This window comes from Sciurus carolinensis, chromosome 2 (genome assembly GCF_902686445.1).
Source record: "Sciurus carolinensis chromosome 2, mSciCar1.2, whole genome shotgun sequence".
Lineage (NCBI taxonomy): Eukaryota > Metazoa > Chordata > Mammalia > Rodentia > Sciuridae > Sciurus > Sciurus carolinensis.
The window spans coordinates 108,127,184-108,147,644 of record NC_062214.1 but is presented as its reverse complement, the minus strand read 5'-3'; the positions used below and the strand labels follow the sequence as shown (position 1 = coordinate 108,147,644).

Sequence of the window (20,461 nt, the reverse complement as noted above, 5' to 3'; positions counted from 1 at the left end):
TGGCCCAACACTACAAAAAAAAAAAAAAAAATTTTTTTTTCACAGTTGTTAAGACATCTAGTAGATATGTAAAGATGAATTTATCCTTTCTTGTGATCCAAACAATTAGCAATAAAACTTATCAAAAAGCATTACCATTCAAGGATTTCTCTCATTCATATTAGGGTAGAACCAAGGTCCTAATGGTTTTGAATGGCCACTGGAAGTGATAAATGTTGATGGGCCTATTTTAAGATAAGCAGGCTACAATAAATAGGCTGTTGTTTGGACATACACATACTCTCAAACATCAAAATTAGAAGCAACTAGAATACCTAAAAGAACAGCACAAACAAGCACTCGGTTATTATTAATACATTTAGACAGTCACAAGTTTAGGTCCTCCAAGGTAAACACTTTAGGGAATCCTCAGCTAGAAAAAACAAGAGGATTACATCTTGTCAAAGTCCTTTAAGAGGAACAAGAACCCCAAGGTAGTCAGAACCACAAAACCACAAAAATAATTCTAACACAGTAAGATAAATCCCGTTTCTCTTCTGTTCTAATGTGGGACAAGAGGTGAGTGGACAACATATAATAAGCAGGAGCTTTTAAAATTGTGTAATCTTGGGCTGGGGGAGATAGATCAGCTGGTAAAGTGCTTGCCTTACAAGCACAGGGCCCTGGGTTCGATCCCCAGCACTGTGAAAAAAAAAAAAAAATTGTGTAACCTTGATTGTTTTAAAATTCATGATGTAATCCGTACACAGTAACACCACATGTCAAAATCAAAACTGATGTGCACACAAAAATCAAATATACAAAGGAGGCCAGTAGTCATTTGTACAAGCTAACTATACACTAAAAACTTTTCTGTTTAGTAGCTAGAACTTAACCTAACTGCATAGAAAAAGAAAATTGGTTTAAAAAAAACTAATGAGTACATTTTGTTGGTGGTGGTGTGGTGTGGTACTGGGGATTAAACCCAGGGGTGCTCTACCCCTGAGCTATATCTCCAGTCCTTTTTTTTTTTTTTTTAAGTTGCAGATGGACACGATACATTTTATGTATTCATTTTATGTATTTATTTTTATATGGTACTGAGGATTGAACCCAGTGCATTCTAGGCAGGTGCTCTACCACTGAACTACAACCCTAGCCCTCTCCAGTCCTTTTTAATTTTTATTTTGAGACAGGATCTTGCTAAGTTACCCAGGCTGACCTTGAATTTGTCATTCTCCTGCCTCAGCCTCCTACACTGTTGGGATTTTAAGTGTATGCCATCAAGCCCACCTAAAAAATACATTTTTAACCTTTTATTGGTTCTGATAATTTACCTCAAAGTAGAAATTGCAATATCTGCATACCTGAAATACAAATTTAAGTTAAGAGCAATTGCAGAGTTGGAGGAAGTGACAATCACTACAACATCTAGATCCTGAGACACTTTCAGTGAAGTAAAAGAAGAAATCTTGGCTGGTCCCTGTTGCTGCTTTTTGTATCCATCTTCTTGGTAAAGTGCTAATTCCACATGAGCTACATTGCTGCCATTCACAGTATCAAAAATATCTGAGTTAGAGTTAAAGAAAACATCAGTTTATAAGTACACCATGCCATTTAAAACACTGGATGGTATGGAGCTAAAGATTTCTTTGCTGCAAACTTGCAGGTATTACAACAGAAGACTGGAAACCAAGGCAGACCCTATGATAGTAACCAAGGAACTATGAAGTTGGTGGCACAACATACAGCCTGATACAGGATTTATTCAATAGTGCTCACTGAATAACCTCTTTGAGCCAGGCCCTGAGATACTGCTAATGTTTTCCACTAGGGTTCTACAATAGTGTTATACAAGAGATCAGGTGAAACTGATTTTAACATTTTACTTAAGCCAACTGATCCAAAATATCATTTGGACATGTAACCAATATTAAAAATTGAAATGTTTTACATTCTTTTTCTTGGTAGAATGCTTGCCCAGCATGCATACGTGCACAAAGAATTCAGAACCCAAATTATACCACCAATTTTGAATGCTCAGTAGCCACATATACCCAATGCCTGTGTTAAGTAACATAGTTCTATAACCCAATAACAAAAATTAAGTTAAATCTAACACTTTATCACATTTTTGCACTTCATAAAAAATCATCTAAATCCTTCCTGGAACAAGCACATAATAGGTGCTCAAGAAGTGTATTTTGAGTAAATAGGTAATGTAGAACACATACAATTTTAAAAGAACACAAATATGGATAATTATGACTAAAAAATACTAAGCCTAGATATTCTCCTTCCCTGTATATGAATTAACACCTTTACTGCCAAGGATACAGATCCAGCCTAAACTACTCAAAACAAAAAGAATTCCTCTGCAGAGCTGTGTGTCAATAATCGTGTCTACTGTCTGTGCAGGCAAGGATAGTGTGAAGCAGCCGAGTACTCTGATTTCAGCATCTCTTTCAGGAAACATGATATGTAGGATGATACATTTGTTGATGAACAATAATGATCTATTATTGTGAAATGAGAGAATCCTCAAAGACAGTAAGGAAATACCTATGAAATAAAAGAATGTTATTTCAAACTCATTGCTCACGATTTTACAATTGGTAAATTAGATCTTATAAACAAAAACAGGTAAAACAAAAAAACTACACTTACTCCAACTCAAAGTAGTTATTGTTCATACTCACCAAAGCAAGTACTCATTGGGAGGTGGGGAAAAGAATAAATAAAGATGGCCTACAATGTCCCTCGTTTCTTCTGTTTATGGCCAGAGTCTCACAGCACAACAAAGGGAAGATTTTAAAAAGTCAATTTACCCACTGGACCGCACAGATCAAAAAAGCTTTTTAAGGAAAAAAAATATAAAACCTTACAATCAAGGGCAGAGAGTATGTTACTGCTCTAAAAATAGAAACCCGAGTGATTTAACTTCTGCTTCTGTAGTCATCAGGACAAGACATAGTCGATAGCGCCATAAGCAGTCTAGATCAGCACCATCCAATAAAAATATGTGAGTCACAATGTATGAGACATAGCCACATTGAAAAGAGATGAAATTCATCTTAATATGCATTATTTAGCCCATTATATCCAAAATTATTATTTCAACAGGTACTTAAAAAGTAAAATATTAGCCAGGCACAGTGGCACACACCTGTAATCCCAGCAGTTTGGGAAGCAGAGAAAGGAGGAATACAAATTCAAAGCCAGTCTCAGCAATTTAGCAACATCCTGTCTCAAAATAAAAATTTAAAAGGGCTGGAGATTGACTCAGTAGGTTAAGTGCCCCTGGGTACAATCCCAAGTACCAAAAAAATAAAAAATAAAAAAGGAGAACATTAAACAATTTTTATAGTAAGTACTAAATCTTCAAAATACAATACATAAATGACATTTAAAGTACACCTTTATTTTTATTAACCACATTTCAGAGCTCAATACCCAAGTGGTTAGTGGTTACTATAGTACACAATGTAGACCTCCCTCCCTGATTTCACCTGAGACATTTTCATGAAATATTTAAGAGTACGAGGTAACGTCACAAATTTAAACATGCTAGAAGACCACGTATATGTACTTACTGATACCTTGCTCTTCAATAAGCTTTTTCAGTGTCTTCCCACTACAGCTGTACAATATGGTTGCATCACATCTTCCATCTTTCAAATTAAATTCATAGATGAATAGTTCATAATTTTCACAAACAGCAAGCAGTTTGGGTTTGTCTGTTGATGTGCTATTGTTAAGCGTGTCTTCCCATACAAAGCTAAGGAAAAAGTTTAGATTATACTCTATATCCAATTATATTCATCCTCAATAGTAGGGACAGAACAGCAGAATGAGAATAGTTAGTTCACTTGGTAGCATCAATTCTAAATTCAAACTTAGAGAATATAAATTATTCCAGGATTTCCCACCCTAGCTCCCTCCTCTTTCACTTCTCTACTCCTTCATACTAACACAAGAATATGGGACTGGGTGATAAAAAGTGGGCATGGAGCAAGAAATGCTGCCTCACTTTATTCCTTCATCTTAAATCCTGATGTTTAAAGAAACTGTTATGATCAAGGATAAGTATCAGTAATCAAGTATGTGTATTATTTATGAGGTGGTGCTTAATAGACTTTGGCTGGGTTAAATGTTTTTTTGGGTTTTTGTTTTTTTGGGTACTGGGGATTGAACCCAGGAGGCACTTTACCACTGAGCCATATCCAAGTTCTTTTTGAGTCAGGGTCTTGCTAAATTGCTGAGGCTAGCCTTGAATTTATGATCCTCCTGCCTGCCTCCCAAGTCACAGGGATTACAGGTATGCACCACTACACCCAGCAGGTTAAACATTTTTTAAAGATGTTAAAAATAAGGGTGATTTTTTATATCCAGACTTTAATGACTCCAAAATGTTATATAACTGTTCAATACAATTTTCTGTGAAAATGGAATATAAATTGCTGCCCAAGATAGTACTCAGCAATGACTACAGATCACTTGAAATGTGGGTAGTGCAACTGAGGAACTGAATTTTTAACAGCCCCATGTAGCTAATGACTACCATACTAGACAGCACAGTTATAGAATTCTTAAAGTACTGTGACATGAAAATATCAACATGGTTAACAAGGTTAGAAACTAATGATGCTACATCATTAAATATTAAATTACATTTAAAAAGTAAAAATAAAAGGGCCCAAGCTACCTGCAGTGATATGCACCTATAGTCCTAGTTACTCAGAAGGCTGATGGAGGAGGGTTTTCTGAGCCAAAGAGGTGGAGGCCAGTCTGGGCAACAAAGCAAGACCCTATCTCAAAAAGACAGGAGCACCCAACACAATGCAATAGAAAATAAGACTACCATGCTAATATAGTTTCATTTTTTTTTTTGGTGGTGCTGGGGATTGAACTCAAGGCCTTGTGCATGCTAGGCAAGCACTCTACCAACTGAGCTATATCCCCAGTCCCCTAGTTTCACCTTTGCTTCCTTTTTCTATAAAAGTTTTATATTAAGTAGGGGTGGTGCTATTATGTCTTTATTAGAGAAGATAAACAATGTTTCCATTTGTCTTTATAACCAAACTGATGGGTTTTTCGTGAATACTCAGTTTACTTACACTGAAAATTTGGAAAATATCAGTGGAAAAGGTTAATCAAATTCGTATTTTAAACAGACAATACTGTAACATTAAAATTATTAGCACATGGGCTGACTATGTGGAGAAAGGAAATTTTTGATGAAGACATAATTTCAACAGTACAAAAAAATCTACATATTTAAAGTAGGAAGTAAACTCCACTACAAACCTGATTTTATTGCTTTTGTTTTTACCCTATAAAGTATTTTAACTGAATTAAAATTCAATTCAAATAAACCTGAAAAGCAGTCCTTCTTGGTCCTCCTCACCTCTTAATTTCATGAGCTGGTATATGAATACCCACATTATTATTTATGTCTTATTCCTCTGATAGGCTCTCATAACACCTGTAGAGTTCTGGTTTTCTCTCCACCCACTTTTCTTACTCTGCTTCATTCACAGGTACTGGATACTGTTGAATAAACTATCTTTCCCTATGGAGAGATTCTTCTTCCTTGCAACCAGAGGCAGAATAAGGCAGGCAAACAGAACAGGTTAAACCATTTACTGATTTCACAAACTGCTCTCTAAGTGTCAGGTGCTGTTAGAGGATCTGGAGTTTTCAGGATGAGACATCCCTTTGCTACTCTAGGTCTTAAAGACTTATTTTTTTTTCCTTTTTGGTACTGGGGATTTAACCCAGGGGCAATGTTACCACTGAGCTACATCTCTAGTCTTTTTTAGTTAGACCCTTTACTTAGGGTCTAGATTGCTGAGGCTGGCCTTGAACTTGCGATGCTCCTGTCTCAGCCTCCCTAGCCACTGGGATTACAGGCGTGTGCCACCGCAGCCAGCATCAGAGATCACTTCTAAAATATTTTCCGTTATTAAAAAGTACAAATACTCAAAGCACACTCTCAAACTTTATGATGTAAACTGTATAATCCTGGACCAAAAAGAAGTAGAAAGAATCCATTTTTTTCATGTGTCTTCCCAAGTCACAGGGGCACCTCAAAAGTAAGAATTGTGTCTTATTCAAATTTAAAGGAACTGTTTTTGGTAGCTACGTAACTATTAAATTATTAAGTGAATGGACAAAGTGGGCTCTCCCTCAAAGTGTGTGTGTGTGTGATGGTAGCGCGGAGAGGGTATCTGTGAAGGAAACTGCAGCTTCAGTGACAAAAAATTATGATTTAAATCAGATGATCCCTGGCTAGAATCTTTAACGGAAGGAAATTTGGCTTAATACCTGGCATTGTGACAAATAACTAACTTGTGTTGAATCAATGAAAGTAATCAGCGCCTAAACCAGGACCCATTCCGGGTTCCAGAGTTAGCAGAGGAGTTGGATACCCTCTCCGCCCACCCAGAACCGGAAAACCAGGCGGGGAGATGCAATAAGGTGAGGACTTCGCCTCAGGTCGGTAATGTTCCGAAAAGGAACAGGGCTCGCCTAAGGCGTTTACCCCAACTATCACGTCTCTTCCACTACCCCCATCCTAAGAGAGGGCCTCGCGGTAACCCCGCGGTGTGCAACCACCGGAGTTAAGGCTTCGGTTTCCCACCCTGCCCAGCTGTGCCGCAGCACTTACTGGCCGAAAGGGCCCTGGAGGCAGCAGCCACCCCCACCCTGACCGCCGGGTGCCAAGGAAAGCACTTGGAGGCTGCCCGTGGCCGTCAAGCTCCCTAGAACCTCCTGCTCTCTGTGCATCTGCGCCCGGGATCCCAGCCGCGCCGTCGCCTCGGAGCAGACTGGCACCAATAGCATAGGTAAGACTGGCTCCATGGACTCCGCGCGGCAGCTACTGCCAGCGAAAGCAGCACTTCCGGCCTCTTCCCTCGCAGCCATCTTTGTCAGGCCGTTCCTTCCGGTCACCTGTGCCAGACCGTCCCGGAACCTGACTGCGTCTCAGGCATGCGCAGTGTTCCTCGCCGCTCACGAGCTGCCTCGTGACACCCTGCAGAACCGCTGGGCTGTCTCCAGTTTACTTTCCTTGCTTCTTGGAGGCGGTACCCATCTCCAGCGAGACCACAGCTGCCTTTCACTTACTCTAATTACTCAAATGCACGAAAGCCTGCTTTAGCAGTTTAAGGCAGGCTATTGCAGCTGTTCTCACTGTAGCATTACTCTTCGCTACTTGTCTAGCTGCCTCCTGCTCCTGCAGTCCTGACTTTCTCTTAGGCCAATATTTGTTTACAGGGTCCGGGGTGGTGCCATTTTCTTGGTAGCAAAAACCGAGTCTTACAGTCCAGATCCATCATGAAGGTGTAGACCTGAATGTTCAGGTCAAATAACCATTGTAACTGGCAGAGAAACAAGGTGGGTAAAGGGTAGAGATGGTGGAACTCCTGTTTCATTATTTCTGCTTTTCTCAGGAAGAATGATCCAAGATCGTCGGAAGGAGGAGGAGTTGAGGACATTAAGAAGGCATTTGGGGCTGGGGAGATAGCTCAGCTGGTAGAGTGCTCGCCTCGCAAGCACAAGGCCCTGAGTTCGATCCCCAGTACCAAAAAAAAAAAAAAAAAAAAGAAGGCATTTGGGGCCAGGCGGAATGACACAAGCCTGTAATCTTAGCGGCTTGGGAGGCTGAGGCGGAAGTGTTTCTTGTTCAAAGCCAGCTCAGCCAAAGCGAGGTGCTAAGCAACTCTGTGAGACCCTGTCTGTAAATAAAATATAAAATAGGACTGGGGATGTGGCTCAATGGTTGAGTGCCCCAGAGTTCAGTCCCCAGCACCCAAAAAACAAAAACAAAAAAACAAAAAGGCATTTGCGGATGGTCTCTTACTTGCAGTACTTATCAACACAATCTTTTCCATATTCAGAACATTTCATTTTAACCATAAACTTATATTGAGGGACCTTTCTGGACCATTCAACCTAAAGACCCCTCCATTCCAGTTACTTTCTAATCTCCCAATTTTATTTCCTCATGATATTTATCACTGTATGATATTTTGCATCAGTTCCTATCCAACCAATATGTAAACGTCAAAAGAGCAGAAACGCTGTATTGCTCACTCTGGTACCCTCCTGCCTAAAATCGTGCCTGGTTCATAAAAGGCACTCCAGTGTTTGTTGATGAATGCATAATTTTGTCAAAATGAAACCAGTGTGGGGTGGGGGAGATTGAACTCAGGGCTGCTTAACCACTGAGCCACATCCCCAACCCTTTTTGAGAGAGGGTCCCGCTAAGTTGTTTAGGGCCTCACTAAGTAGCTGAGGCTGGTAGCTGGCTTTGAACTTGCAGTCCTCCTGCCTTAGCCTCCCAGATTGCTGAGATTAGAGCCGTGGGCCACTGCACTGGACTATGAAATAAAACATTTCTTATCCAAAAGGAAGATGCTTATATATAATCCTTTTAGCTCAGTTTGGGTCATTTTCTTCAGATAAAAATGGGTAACATTGAAGCAACTTCGAGATTATACCTTTGTTAGCAATAGCAAGGACTTACCTACCCCTCATAGTCAGAACTTTCTTGGAACATTCATACATAAGATGCCCTTCATCATAGCTCCTAACGTAGAAACAATTAACACATCATTCAATTACCTCTTTAATTATATCTTAAGCCATGCCTTATTTTTAGGTACATCATTTAGATTCTAAGAAAGGATATGAAAATATTTGGGGCAGGGTCCTCCAATATACGAATGCATAAGAAATGTCTTCAGACTCTGGGTCACTGTATGATTAAATTTCCCACAGAAGTAGTCCAGAACAAATAGATCAGTAGATGCAGGCAAGCCTACAAAGAGAACAGATGTTAACCATAAGCATAATTCCATTTTACAATTATTTGTGTGATTTAATTAATACCTGACTTTCTAACAAATGGCCATTTTGAGGATAAAGATGACCTCTATATATTTCATGCTTTTATCCTGGAATAGTTATCCCTTGTTTCTTTTTTAATCTTTAAATATTTTTAGTTGTAGATGGACAATACCTTCATTTTTTTTTTTTTACTTATTTTTTATGTGGTGGTGAGGATCAAACCTAGTGCTTCACATGTGCTAGACAAGTGCTCTACCACTGAGCTACAAACCCAGCTCCCTCTTTTCTTGAATGAATTGGTAATTCATTTTTCAAATCATTCTTGCCCCTAAATAGCACTATGATGACCAAAAACCTAGGAATAAATTATAAAGTTTGACTGAAGAAACAAACCATCGGGCTCAAACTTGAGCCAGACTATTTACTCAGTAAATGCCAGAATACCTGAAACTACTTCTAAAGCACTTTATCTTCCATGCTCCTAGTTTATAAGACAGTAGGGAGGTGAAAGAGAATATAGATTGGGCTTGAGCAAGAAACTGAAACCTTGTTTCTGCTATCATTTACTCCATCCTGGCCTCTAGCTGGTGAACTAGTTTTTTATCCACATGGTGACAGAACAGAGGAAGTAGATTGCTGGGGAAGGCCAGGGGTTCTGCCAGAGAGGCTGTAGGCATTTGGGCTATCTCCCAGGCAATCAGAACCACCATATCTGTCCTGGAACACAAAAGAAACAATCAATCAGAGTCTCTATATTTATGCAGGAAATAGACTCTAAAAGGTTTATCCTCCTTCCCCCAGTACTATCACTGTCCTGGCCCCCAGATAGCAATTTGGTACGTGGTATGCGATACTTAAGCCTTACAAATCTTTCTTCCTATTTAATCTCAATAACTCTAAAAGGTTAGAATCATTATCCTTAGTTTATAGATGAAGGTACAGACTAAGAAGTGAAATAACTTTCCCCACAGTGAAAATTACTGACAGATGACACAGCCATGAGTCAAACCTGGGTTTGACTTTAAAGCTTGTTCCCTTAATTACTACATTACATTGCCTTCCATGGAAAACCAACACTCTAGGGCATTATAAGAAAGGGGCGGGGGAGCAGAACAACTATAACCCTGCTATTTATCCTATCTCTGACCAGTCTCCTCTTTAATACTTGAATATGCCACTCAGGAAATCTCTTACCTGGCTCAGCCTACACATCCTTAGGACTGAAATAACATTGATGTGCCTTTATGATCTTACCAAGCTGTATGATCACTGTTGCGTTCCTCTAGGGAAGAGTCCAGAGATACCAACTGTTCCCCATGACTCAGCAGGGCATAGAGCAAAGATATTCCAAACTGCAAGTGAGTACACACAGTTGAGAGCAAAATGGGTTCATGGTAGGCATTTAGTGCTTCTTTAGCTCTGCTTTCTTCCCAACTAAAGGGCAGGTTCGCACTTATAGATAGAGATCAATATCCACAAGAGTTGTCAGGTTTTATGCTGGTTAGCCAAGGATCTTTGACTCTCCAATGAATCTGAACTGCTCTAAATTTCCACAAGCCTCTCTTTAAGAGCTGACTAAATGTACCCTCCTAATCTCTGACCCAGGAATTAGTCTATAGATCAGGAATGGATTCAGAAATCTGATACAGGTGGTCTGTGAACTCCACTTCAAGAAGGTCTTTAGAGGGGAGTACACAAAATAATCCACTGGTGTGTTGGAAGACACTATCAGAACTTTCACATCTAAAGTCTCATCCTTTAAAACTTTCCATCTTATATTTATTATGTACCTAATATTATAGTGTTACATGTGATTTATAAACACATGTATAAATGGCTTAGAAGTTCTTACTAAATGGCACACAAGGCTGGGTGTGATGGTCCACACCTGTAATCCCAGCAACTTGGGAGGCTGAGGCAAGAGGATGGCAAGTCCAAAGCCAGCCTCACCAACTTAGGAAGGCCGTGAGCAACTTAACTAGACCCTGCCTTGAAATAAAAGAAAAAGGGTTGGGAATGTGGCTCAGTGGTTAAGCACCCCTGGGTCCAATCTCTGGTACCAAAATAATAAACACACATGAGTTTAGAGACTTGCTATAGAAACTCACACCAGCAGTAACAGAGGGATCTTGTTAGAAAAACAGATGTTTACCCATCCATTCATCTCCAACCTTCTGATTGACTTTTGTGTGGTGGAGCCAAGGAGCTGGTATTTTAGTAAGCTCCCCAGGTTACTCTGTGCTCAACAGAAGTTAAGAAGTGCTGCAGAAGATAAGACTTATGGAGAAAGAGGAAAACATTCCCTCATTTATTCCTTACCAGTGATACTACTTGGAAGGTTTTTTTGTTGTTGTTTTGGGGTTATTTGTTTGGTTTTTGGTACCATGGGTGCTTACCTACTGAGTCACAACCCCAGTCCTTTTTTGTTTTGAGATAGGGCCTTGCTAAGTTGTCGAGGCTGGCTTTGAACTTGTTGGTCCTCCTGCTTCAGCCACCCTAGATGCTAGGATTACAGGTGTGCTTTACCAAACCCAGGTAGAAACTGTTCATGGAAAGACACCCAGATGTGTTACCTGGTTCTGAAGTACTGCAGTGATGGGCCGTTCCGAGGAGCCAGGTGGTAGCAATGTTAGCCCCTGAAGTCCTTGGAGGAGCTCAGGGAAGGTCAAGTGACTGATACATTTGCCCAGAGGCTTGAATAACATTTGTAGGGCCTGCAAGAAGTTCATTAAGCACCTCTCTCAAACTTTAGTACAACTTCAACCTGGTCTTATCTTGCCTCTGGCACCTCTCCCTTGCTGGCCTGCTCTAGGTACCTTCCTGGCTAGGTTACTTACTAAACCTGTCACCATTTATGCATCTCCATCCCTAACACTGTGTCCTGCAGTACCATCTGTTCCCTAATGGAAGAAAATATGGAGCTTGACACTTATCAGGGAGCCCTTCTTTCAAAACACCACAGCACACATCTGGAACCATATACCTATTTTCTTATGCACATTGTACCCGAAAGATGATCTGCAGTTCTTACAGTAGTTCATACTGTCACCTGAGAGTAATGGGGACAGCCCCCCCACACCCCTTCACTGCCCAGCACCTTGCTGGCATCCCTGGGGGCTGGGGCAGGAATGGAGGAATGGATCCCTAAATCATTCAGGAAATCATCCTATTCTCCACTGAATGCCTTAGTACCTGGTCAGTCACATCCCTCCGGACAAGGAGGGGCAGATTGTGGGTGATGGTCAGAAGAAGGCTAAAGGCCTGATTATGGGGCAGGAAGGGGAGCAGCCGGGCTACCAAGGTTTTCCCCTTCCTCACGGAGAGCACCTGCAGGAAGCTATCAGCTACCTCCCTGCGGGGAAAGGAAAGCATTTTCAGAGCTCAACTCAGCACAAAAAAAGGAACTACATGCCAGGAAGGAGGGGCAGCAGCAAACCCGATGTCTTTGCTAGTATTTTCCTTCTTGGACTGAGGTGGTGCCCTCCCACACTCACTCTAGATTGTTCTGCTCCTGGGTCTTCAAGGCTTGGAAGAGCTTCTCAACCTGGTTCCTCTGTTGCCCAGAGTAGCAGGATGGTGGAAGCCCATCCTTATGGCCTTCCTCTATTTCTAGTAACTGAAGGAACATCTGGGAATTTGTGGGTGAGGAAAGAAGAAAGAGGAAGTAACTGAGAAATATCCTGTTCTTGAAGGTAAGTAAGGAGCTCCTCCCCAAGGAACTGCTGTCTCACCTTCTCAATCCGGGATAATACCCGAAGCCTCTGACTGCTTGTATCTCCTGTATCCTAGAAGGGAGTCCCTGGCAATCAACCACTCACCACAACAGCAACTCAGGCCTCCGATTAACTAGAAACTGAACTGGAAAGGCTGGACACAAAGTCTGAGCACACTGCTTTCTCACTCTTAGGTCACAATCGGAATTCAAACATGAGGGTGTCCTAGACCTTTTAATTGGAGATGAAAAAGGCTCTGGGAAGATGATGCTCCTACCTGTTCTTGAGTTCCATGAGATACAGCATCAATAGCTCGACGAGGGGTAAAACATGTTGATACAGCTACCTGACCCAGAGAACCCTCAATTCGAACCACTGTAAGAAAGGAGTTATGAGAGGTACATCCCACCCTCCTCCATTCGGATATCCAGCCCAAGCCAGCAGGTCAGCCTGGTCTTACCTGACTCATAAGCCTCTGCTTTCTGAATGTAAGGCGTCATCAACTTAAGAGACTCGACCTTTTTCCTTTGTCCAAGTAGCTCTTCATCTGCCTGCTTCTTTTCTAGTTTCTGATAATATTCCTGAGTGTCCAGGGAATAGGAAAAACAACAACAACAACAAAAAAAACCTCATTCATCTATCTTTGCAACTCCTCTTTTACAGCAGTCCCTCTTCTACAGCTTTTTTTTTTTTTTTTTTTTTCCTCCCTGAAATGATTCTGGCACCTAGCAGTTTTCTGTTTTGTTTTGAGGTGGGGTCTTGCTAAGTTTTCAAGGCAGGCCTCAAACTTGTGATCCTTCTGCCTCAGCCTCCCCAGTAGCTACAATAATAGGTTTGTGCCACCATGCCCACATTTCCTAGCAGTTATTCTCAAGTGCCTTAAGCCCCATGTCACCTGTCTTGGGATTCTTGTACCAAACACTTAACAAACTAGGTAAGGCTACCAGATCTCAAGACAGGGTAGAGAGCAAAGAGGAGGTAGAAAGCAAAACTGTTTCAGCATCTGCCGAATTCATACATTCTTCAGTACAAGTACCTGCATCACCTGTCCTCCCCCTCCTCATTTTAATCTTGTGATCCCACTTGTGCTTTCCTAAATCAGAGTTATCTGATGGTATGAAGTCCAGAACTGGCACTAGGGATGTATTTATTGGCCTCTGGAACAATTTTATACACCTGTGGTTTTCTAATCAGCTCTCACATCTTCTTAAAAGTGAGAAATCCTAAACTAAAAGCCACTAACTGGGGTTTGAATAAGGATTTTTCATTTAGGAGCAATGCCAAAAAAGGACCGTTTTTGAAGCTCAATAAAAAAAGGAAGAAACTTAAACTAATATAAATGAAAAGGAAGTGAAGGTGGGAATATTGGTAGGGAGCTCATGGATGTTGAGAAAGTAAAAACAACCTAGATAGTCCCAAAACCTGTAAACAATGTGCACGAAGATTTTCAGCACAAATAGAGGGGGGTTAGGAAGGAGGAAATAAAGTGTCCGCAAGCATTTGTTCAATTCAACAAACTGAATTGCACTATCGACAAGATTCCTGCGTTTTAAACCTAAAAAGTATATGTTTATAACAAGATTCACAAAAGGATGCCAAAGGTAGGAAAGTTCATGTTTTCAGGGCAAATAGGGAAAATTCTCAGCAAAATATGGAGACAAAACCTGAGTGTGTTTGGGAAATTGTAAATAATCCCATTTGGCTGAAGTGTGGAACAGAAGGGAAAGAACTATGTGTGTCAACATAAAATAGGACTCCTGCCCTGAAGTGATCATCTCTCCCATCCCAATTGCATGGCTATGAGCTAAAGAAAGGAGTGAAGTCCTGGCTACTTTGGGTCCAACGTCAAAAGCTAGGGCCCATACCCTGGGGCTCACCTGGTAGTAATAATCATCCAGGCGGGGGTTGTCACTCTGCAGTTGAACCATCTGTACTTTTATCACCCAGTCCTTCTCTTTTCTGCTCATGAGGTTAGCAAAGGGGTCTGGCTGCTGAGACCAAGGCTTCTTGACTGGGGGACTTTAAGCCAGGAGAAATAGCTCTTCAGGCGTACCCACCCTTGCCATAGTGAACTTCCCATAGCATTCCACTGCCTGCTCACCACTCTTTAAAAAGGATGGGACAGGGTGCAGTGGTGGGCAATAATTCAAGAGTCCCAACTGTGCAGGGACTTTGGGGGAAATACCTGACCACAAGGGAATACCCAGCATGCAGATAGGCTTCCCTCAACCTTATTTCTCATCTAGGTTTTACCTTGGTGTTTGACTCTGCTGCTGCTGCTGCTGCTGCAAGATTCGTTGATGCTGAGGGTGGAGTTGGGTCAGATGACTGTGGAGACTTAAAATGAAACTTGAGCTGGGTGGAAGTAAAGTCTTTTCTCCCCCACCCCTTCCATTCACTTAGCCCAGGGCAAGTTCAGATGAACATCAAAGGGAACCCTATTTATTTGTGTGCCTTCCCCAAATAAGCCAACATAAAACATCACAATCCTCACACCCCCAAGATATATTTTCCTGCAATTTGGCTGCAGAAAATCTTAGCACAGTAGGAAATCTTTTGCCCTGGTGGTCAGAATTGTTCTAGTCTTAGTTCTGTCATACTAGGTGACCTCAAATTTTTTACCTCATTGGAGGTCCATTTCCTCATCTGTGGGGAGGAGATTCAAACTTTATTTCCTCCTTCCTACCTCCCCTATTTGTGCTTCAAACTTGTAATTAAATTTCTGAGTACTTTTTGTGTGGCAACTGATAGAGTGGCACCCACCCCTCCTCAGCCACCATCTCCAGAGATTTCTAGGAGGAACTCTGCTTGTCCTGACACTGGGGGCCTGGGCACCATGAACCAGTACCTGAGCCTAGGCGGGCATGAAGTCAGTGGGCTGCAGAAGAGAGGTGGATCTGGTGAGGGCTGTTGAGGTCCAAAGGGCCGGGCTGCAGAACTTGTGCTGGGAAATGTAGGCTGGAAAGGAATAGGCAGCAGATGATCTGGCCACCAAGAGGAATTAGGAGGTCTGGGAGAGGGACCGCTCCACTGAGACAATGCTTCTCAGCTCCAGTTCCTTTTCCACCTCACCTGCCTTTTCCCCCCCTTTGAGAATTTCACCTGACGTTTTGCTGTGTTGAGGATCCCTCAAGCCAAACTGGTTCCTGCCCTAGTTTCAAAAGAGTTCATTACCTCCTAGGAAGCTTTCAGCCCCCGACAATGTGAGGGGCATGTGCCTTTCAGTGCCTCACATTCTCTGTAGCAGTCCTCTCTCAGGTTGTTTTCAGCGAGTGGGGCAAAGCTTATCTTTTTTTTTTTTTTTTTCCCCCTTTGGGTGCTGGAGATCGAACCCAGGGCCTTGTGCTTACAAGGCAAGCACTTTACCAACTGAGCTATCTCCCCAGTCCTTTATCTGTCTTTTTTGACAACCTCATCAGAGCTGTAATTCCATTCTAGATCTCCCTGAAGGATATCCTGATCTTTAGATTCCTCCCTCCCACGCCATGTTCCCATCATGCAGTTAATTGAGGCAGGACTCTTTCCAGCCCTAAGCTCAGTGCTGCTTATCTGATAAGATGTTTCATAATGTAGAAGTGGAGATCTAGTTTGTTCTTATTTGAATGCCTGGTTCAGCTGTGCTCCTGACTGGGCATACCTTGTCATTTACCATGGCCCCCTACATGGAGCTGCACCTATGCTCCCATATGTACATCACTTGGGTTTTTTTTTTTTTTCTTAATATATTTTTTAGTTGTCAATGGACCTTTATTTTATTCATTTATTTATATGTGGTGCTGAGAATCGAACCCAGTGCCTCATACATGTCAGGTAAGCGCTCTACCACTGAGCCACAATCCTAGCCCATCACTTGGGGTTTTTATCTTGAGATAGAGAAAGGTAGACTGAACATAATAATATAGCTCAGTTGGTAGAGTGCTTACCTTGCAAGAACAAGGTCCTGGGTTCAATCTCTAGCACCACAGGGGAAAAAAAAAAAAAAAAAAGTAACAGCATGCAGTGGTGGACAAGTCCAGAGTCCCAGCTGTGCAGGGGGACTCTCAACACACTCTGGGACGAAATACCCCTCGCCACCCAGTCACCACCTCATGGGGTGAAGACTGGAGGAGACATCTTCCACAGAAAGTGCAAGGGACTGGGTGACATCCCCAAGGCCTTGACTCCAGGGGAGCTGATCAAACCTCTCTGGGACAAGGAGGAAAACTTGGATTCAGAAGGACATTCATGGTGTCATGTCTTCAACATTCACTTGTGTCCATAGAGATGTGAGAGGGGACAGCAAAGCCAGCCATCTCAACACCCAGGACAGTGATAACCTAGTCCTCCTTCATATTTGAATTCAACTGTGCCAAGATCCCTCTTTTGGGACTGGGGTTGTGGTTCAGTGGTAGAGTGCTTGTCTAGCACACATGAGGCACTGGGTTTGATTCTCAGTACCACGTTTAAAAAAAAAAAATATTGTGCCCATCTACAACTTAAAAAAAGAAAGATCCTTCTTTCTACTAAAAAGGAAGACTGTTAGGAGTAAGTTGGAGGAGGGTCTGAATTACCTCATTTTTACATGAGAGTCCTTGTCAGTCTCCCCCAATTATGGGAACAAATATTAGGAATGGACTATTAAGACAAAGGGACTCAGGTAAAGGTGACTCATCAGTAGCAGGGCCACCACCTATGGTGATGCACAGCCCTGGTAGAACCTGGTTTTAAGTTTGAGGACAGATCAGAAACTTCAGTAGCAGACAGAAAGAAAGAGGAAAGGAGAGGAGAGTCCCTAACTCAGGTTCAAGGTTGAAATAAAAAATGTTAATTCCGGATTTGTCTTAGGAATGGAGAAGAGGAGAGGTATGTTTAATCACAGTCTGAACTGCACACTATTCAGGGCAACCCTTTTCCCTCCTCTTACTGCCATGGTACCTGGGTATTGTGGACGGCACTGAGTACAGCTGGATCCCGAAGGTTATTTTCTTCCTCCTCTGGGTCTGGGGCCAGATCTGGACCCCCCTCCTCCTCATTTCCCTCCTCTTCTTCAGGAACCAAGGGGTCACAGAACTTGCCAGGCCCTTGGGATAAGTGTGAGTCTATGGAAGATGGGGCCTCAGGTGTGAGAAGTCTTATTTAAGGGGCTGCTACTCAATAGCACTTCTGTTCATAAGCCATTTCCCAAATTACCTTCAACCAACACCTCTATTCTATGGGTTCTCAGCCTCTCTACCCCAGGGTGCCTCAAATGTTCCCCCCACTAAAGCAAACAGAACTTGGCAGGTGCCAGACACCTTCACTTCCCACAGCCCATCTTCAGTGGCCTCACTGAGTACCTCCACAGGCTTCTTTCTCCACCTGTTCTCCCCCACCTAACAGCTCCTTCTGTTGCCTCTTTAACTGAAGTGCCAGCTGCCCCAACTCCCTGTAATTTAACCCTGTCTGCCAGATATTTTACACGTATATGTTCTTACGAGTCTGTCAATGAATCTGTTGATAAATTTACTATGTAGATGAGGAAAATAAGACCCAGAAAAGTTATCTTAGACCCAGTGAGATGTCACTAGCATGTGGAAGAGTTTGGAATCACTACCAGTCGTTCTGGATGCCCAAACCCATAGGGAGCAGATCAGCAAGCCTCTGCACCCTCGGAATTTTTAGATACCATAGTCCACTTGGTGATACCTTCAAGGCATTTCATCTTGGCAGGCTGGGAGGCTTCCTCTATGACTGTGTCCTCCACTGAGAGAGCATTGTCAGCCTCTAGAAGGTAAACCTGGGACAAGGAAGAGACCCAGAGAACACCCTCCTCCCCTGGTCAGTAAGGATGGCATGGTTCTCTAAAACAGCCAGAGTCTACTCCCAGCAAGGTGGTCAGATAATTATTGGCCTCAGGTCTCAAGGGGTGAGACTGTGGGTTCTCAGACTGCCATAAGCCCCCACCCTTAAATATCACCATTCCAGCTCTGCAAAGGGAGAGAAATAAGGAAAAGGGCCAGGAGTTGGGGAAAAAAAGCAGTTCCCACATGACCACCACTGGCTACCACGTGTATAAGATGACACCTTGCTGCTGACACTCACCATCTGACTGTCGCTGTCCTTTCTGCTTAGGTTAGCCATGGCAGTTTGGGCCAGAACCTGCTTGCTGCTCTTGGCTTTAAGAGCCCCAGCCCCTCCCCTGATCACCTGTTAAAGGGCCAACATTCCCCAATCCTGGGACTTGGTAGAAGGTTGAGAACATAAACTAATAACAGGAAACTCTGGATCAGGAAAGAGAAGTAAATTGCCCTTTTACCCATCCAAGTAGTTTATTGGAATCTGAGGGCAGATATTTACTTTGTTCAGGTTTCCCACATCCTTCATTGAACTTTGGGAGATTGCGTTCCATTTAATCCCACCCAGGTTTAGCTCCTAGAAAATTGGATAGAATAGCTCCGAGTGCACCCTGAGGAAGTTTCTTAACAACTAAGTTTGCAGAGCTTCAAGGCAGTGCACTTGAGGCTCCCTCAAGGCCACCTGGGGATGCTTGCCTTTCCCTGGGTCACATGAGTTTAAGTCTGCTACCCAACTGAAACTAATGAAAAGACGCCTGTGAATTTAGAAGCCAGATCTTTTAAGGTAAAAACACTTTTGCATAAGACACCACAATCTTATATCTTCTTGACTGTTCTATGAAAAAGTGATCCAGAAACTCAGGAGAAAAAACAAATCATCAACGACAAAAAGTATGCCACTATTGCTTGGAGGCAAAACTTAAGACACATCTAAGCCTCATCTAACCTCTTAGTGTTCCTGGGGTCTGCACCCACATCCTGTGTTCAGCTGAAACCCACATGACTTTATAGAATTTCTGAATAAAATAAAAACAAAGCTAATTTCTCTATACCAGAAATGTGAGTTATAGCCCTATTATCATGGTTAGAAGACCCAGAATTATTGATGCTTTTAAAGGAAAATATTTGTTTCAGAAGTTCTACAGCAGGTCAGAACTGTATGGATGGAGGAACACATATAAGTAGCTTGATAATTGATGAAAAATGTTTCAGATATCTGAATTGGGTTCAGGCCATTTTGGAAATGTTATTCAGTTGCCTATCCCCAAAATTTTCTAATACTTTCTAATTTTCTAATACTTTGGCTTTATTAACAAAAGGACCAAAGGGTGAATTTCAGTGATTCAGAAGTAATTGATTTAGGCTGTTTGAGAGACAAAGTCATAGGGAGAAACATTTTCTGCAAGCATATTTTTCATTCAAAAGTGTCTTCCTATACCTGCTAATAACAAAGAAAATTGACTAGTGCAAGTTTATTTTATGCCAGGACTGTGCTAGGCTTGGGACAATAGTGAATGAAATAGATGCTTCCTGCGGCCTCTTAGAGCTTCCCATAGAATAAGAAGTACCAACCAGGAGTGGTGTTGGAAGTCTCAGCTACTTGGGAGACTGAGGTGGGAAGATCCCTTGAGCCCAAGAGTTCAAAAACAAAGGAAAAGGGCTGGGTTTGTGGCTCAGTGGTAGAGCGCTGGCATGTGTGAGGCCCTGGGTTCGATCACCAGCACTGCATATAAATAAATAAAATCAAGATCCATTAACAACTAAAATGGAAAAAAAAAAAAGAAATATAGGCAGGCAGACATGATTGTTGAATCCGATTTTTTAAAAATACATTCAAAATGCTAAGAACTGTCCCACTTTTATGAAGAGAACTTTATTCCATTGTTTCAATTTCTTTAATGGTTGTAGATCTATTCTGGTTTTTAATTTCTTTCTGAAGCATTTTGTGTATGTGCTGGGAATTGAATCTAAGGTCTTGCACATGCTAAGTATGAGAACTACTACTGAACCCTCCTCTTTTTAATAAAGTTACACTTGATCAAAGGACAAAAATTGCAACAATTTAAAGCTCTTAACTGGCTTTATTTTATACTCCAGCTTTGG

At 42.0% G+C, this 20,461-nt stretch overlaps 2 protein-coding genes across 7 annotated transcripts in view; both read right to left on the bottom strand.

Annotated features, from left to right (window-relative positions):
* Spg11 (SPG11 vesicle trafficking associated, spatacsin) overlaps positions 1-6,910 on the bottom strand; it is an 83,007-nt gene extending 76,097 nt beyond the window's left edge. For 5 of the 6 annotated variants that reach the window (XR_007107184.1, XM_047540960.1, XM_047540962.1 and 2 more), the window contains exons 1-4: positions 6,650-6,910; positions 3,573-3,757; positions 2,317-2,541; positions 1,347-1,548 (exon numbers count right to left, since the gene is read on the bottom strand). Coding sequence is in view for 5 of the 6 variants with exons in the window: in XM_047540960.1 (XP_047396916.1) it covers positions 1,347-1,548; positions 2,317-2,541; positions 3,573-3,757; positions 6,650-6,906 (869 nt within the window). In the remaining variant the exon portion in view is untranslated. The remainder of the gene's footprint in view (positions 1-1,346; positions 1,549-2,316; positions 2,542-3,572; positions 3,758-6,649) is intronic. The other variant, XM_047540961.1, reaches the window with a different exon arrangement.
* Positions 6,911-8,669: 1,759 nt separating this feature from the next.
* On the bottom strand, positions 8,670-18,644 carry Patl2 (PAT1 homolog 2). The gene is made up of 16 exons (XM_047539288.1): positions 18,606-18,644; positions 18,210-18,300; positions 17,460-17,623; positions 16,657-16,730; positions 15,394-15,555; positions 14,799-14,873; positions 14,423-14,564; positions 13,006-13,126; positions 12,823-12,920; positions 12,564-12,617; positions 12,327-12,460; positions 12,025-12,184; positions 11,406-11,546; positions 10,087-10,184; positions 9,379-9,549; positions 8,670-8,803 (listed from the first exon to the last, which is right to left on the bottom strand). The coding sequence occupies exons 1-15, from the start codon at positions 18,642-18,644 to the stop codon at positions 9,396-9,398; spliced, it is 1,707 nt and encodes a 568-aa protein (XP_047395244.1). The 3' UTR covers positions 8,670-8,803; positions 9,379-9,395.
* Between the last annotated feature and the right edge of the window lie 1,817 nt (positions 18,645-20,461).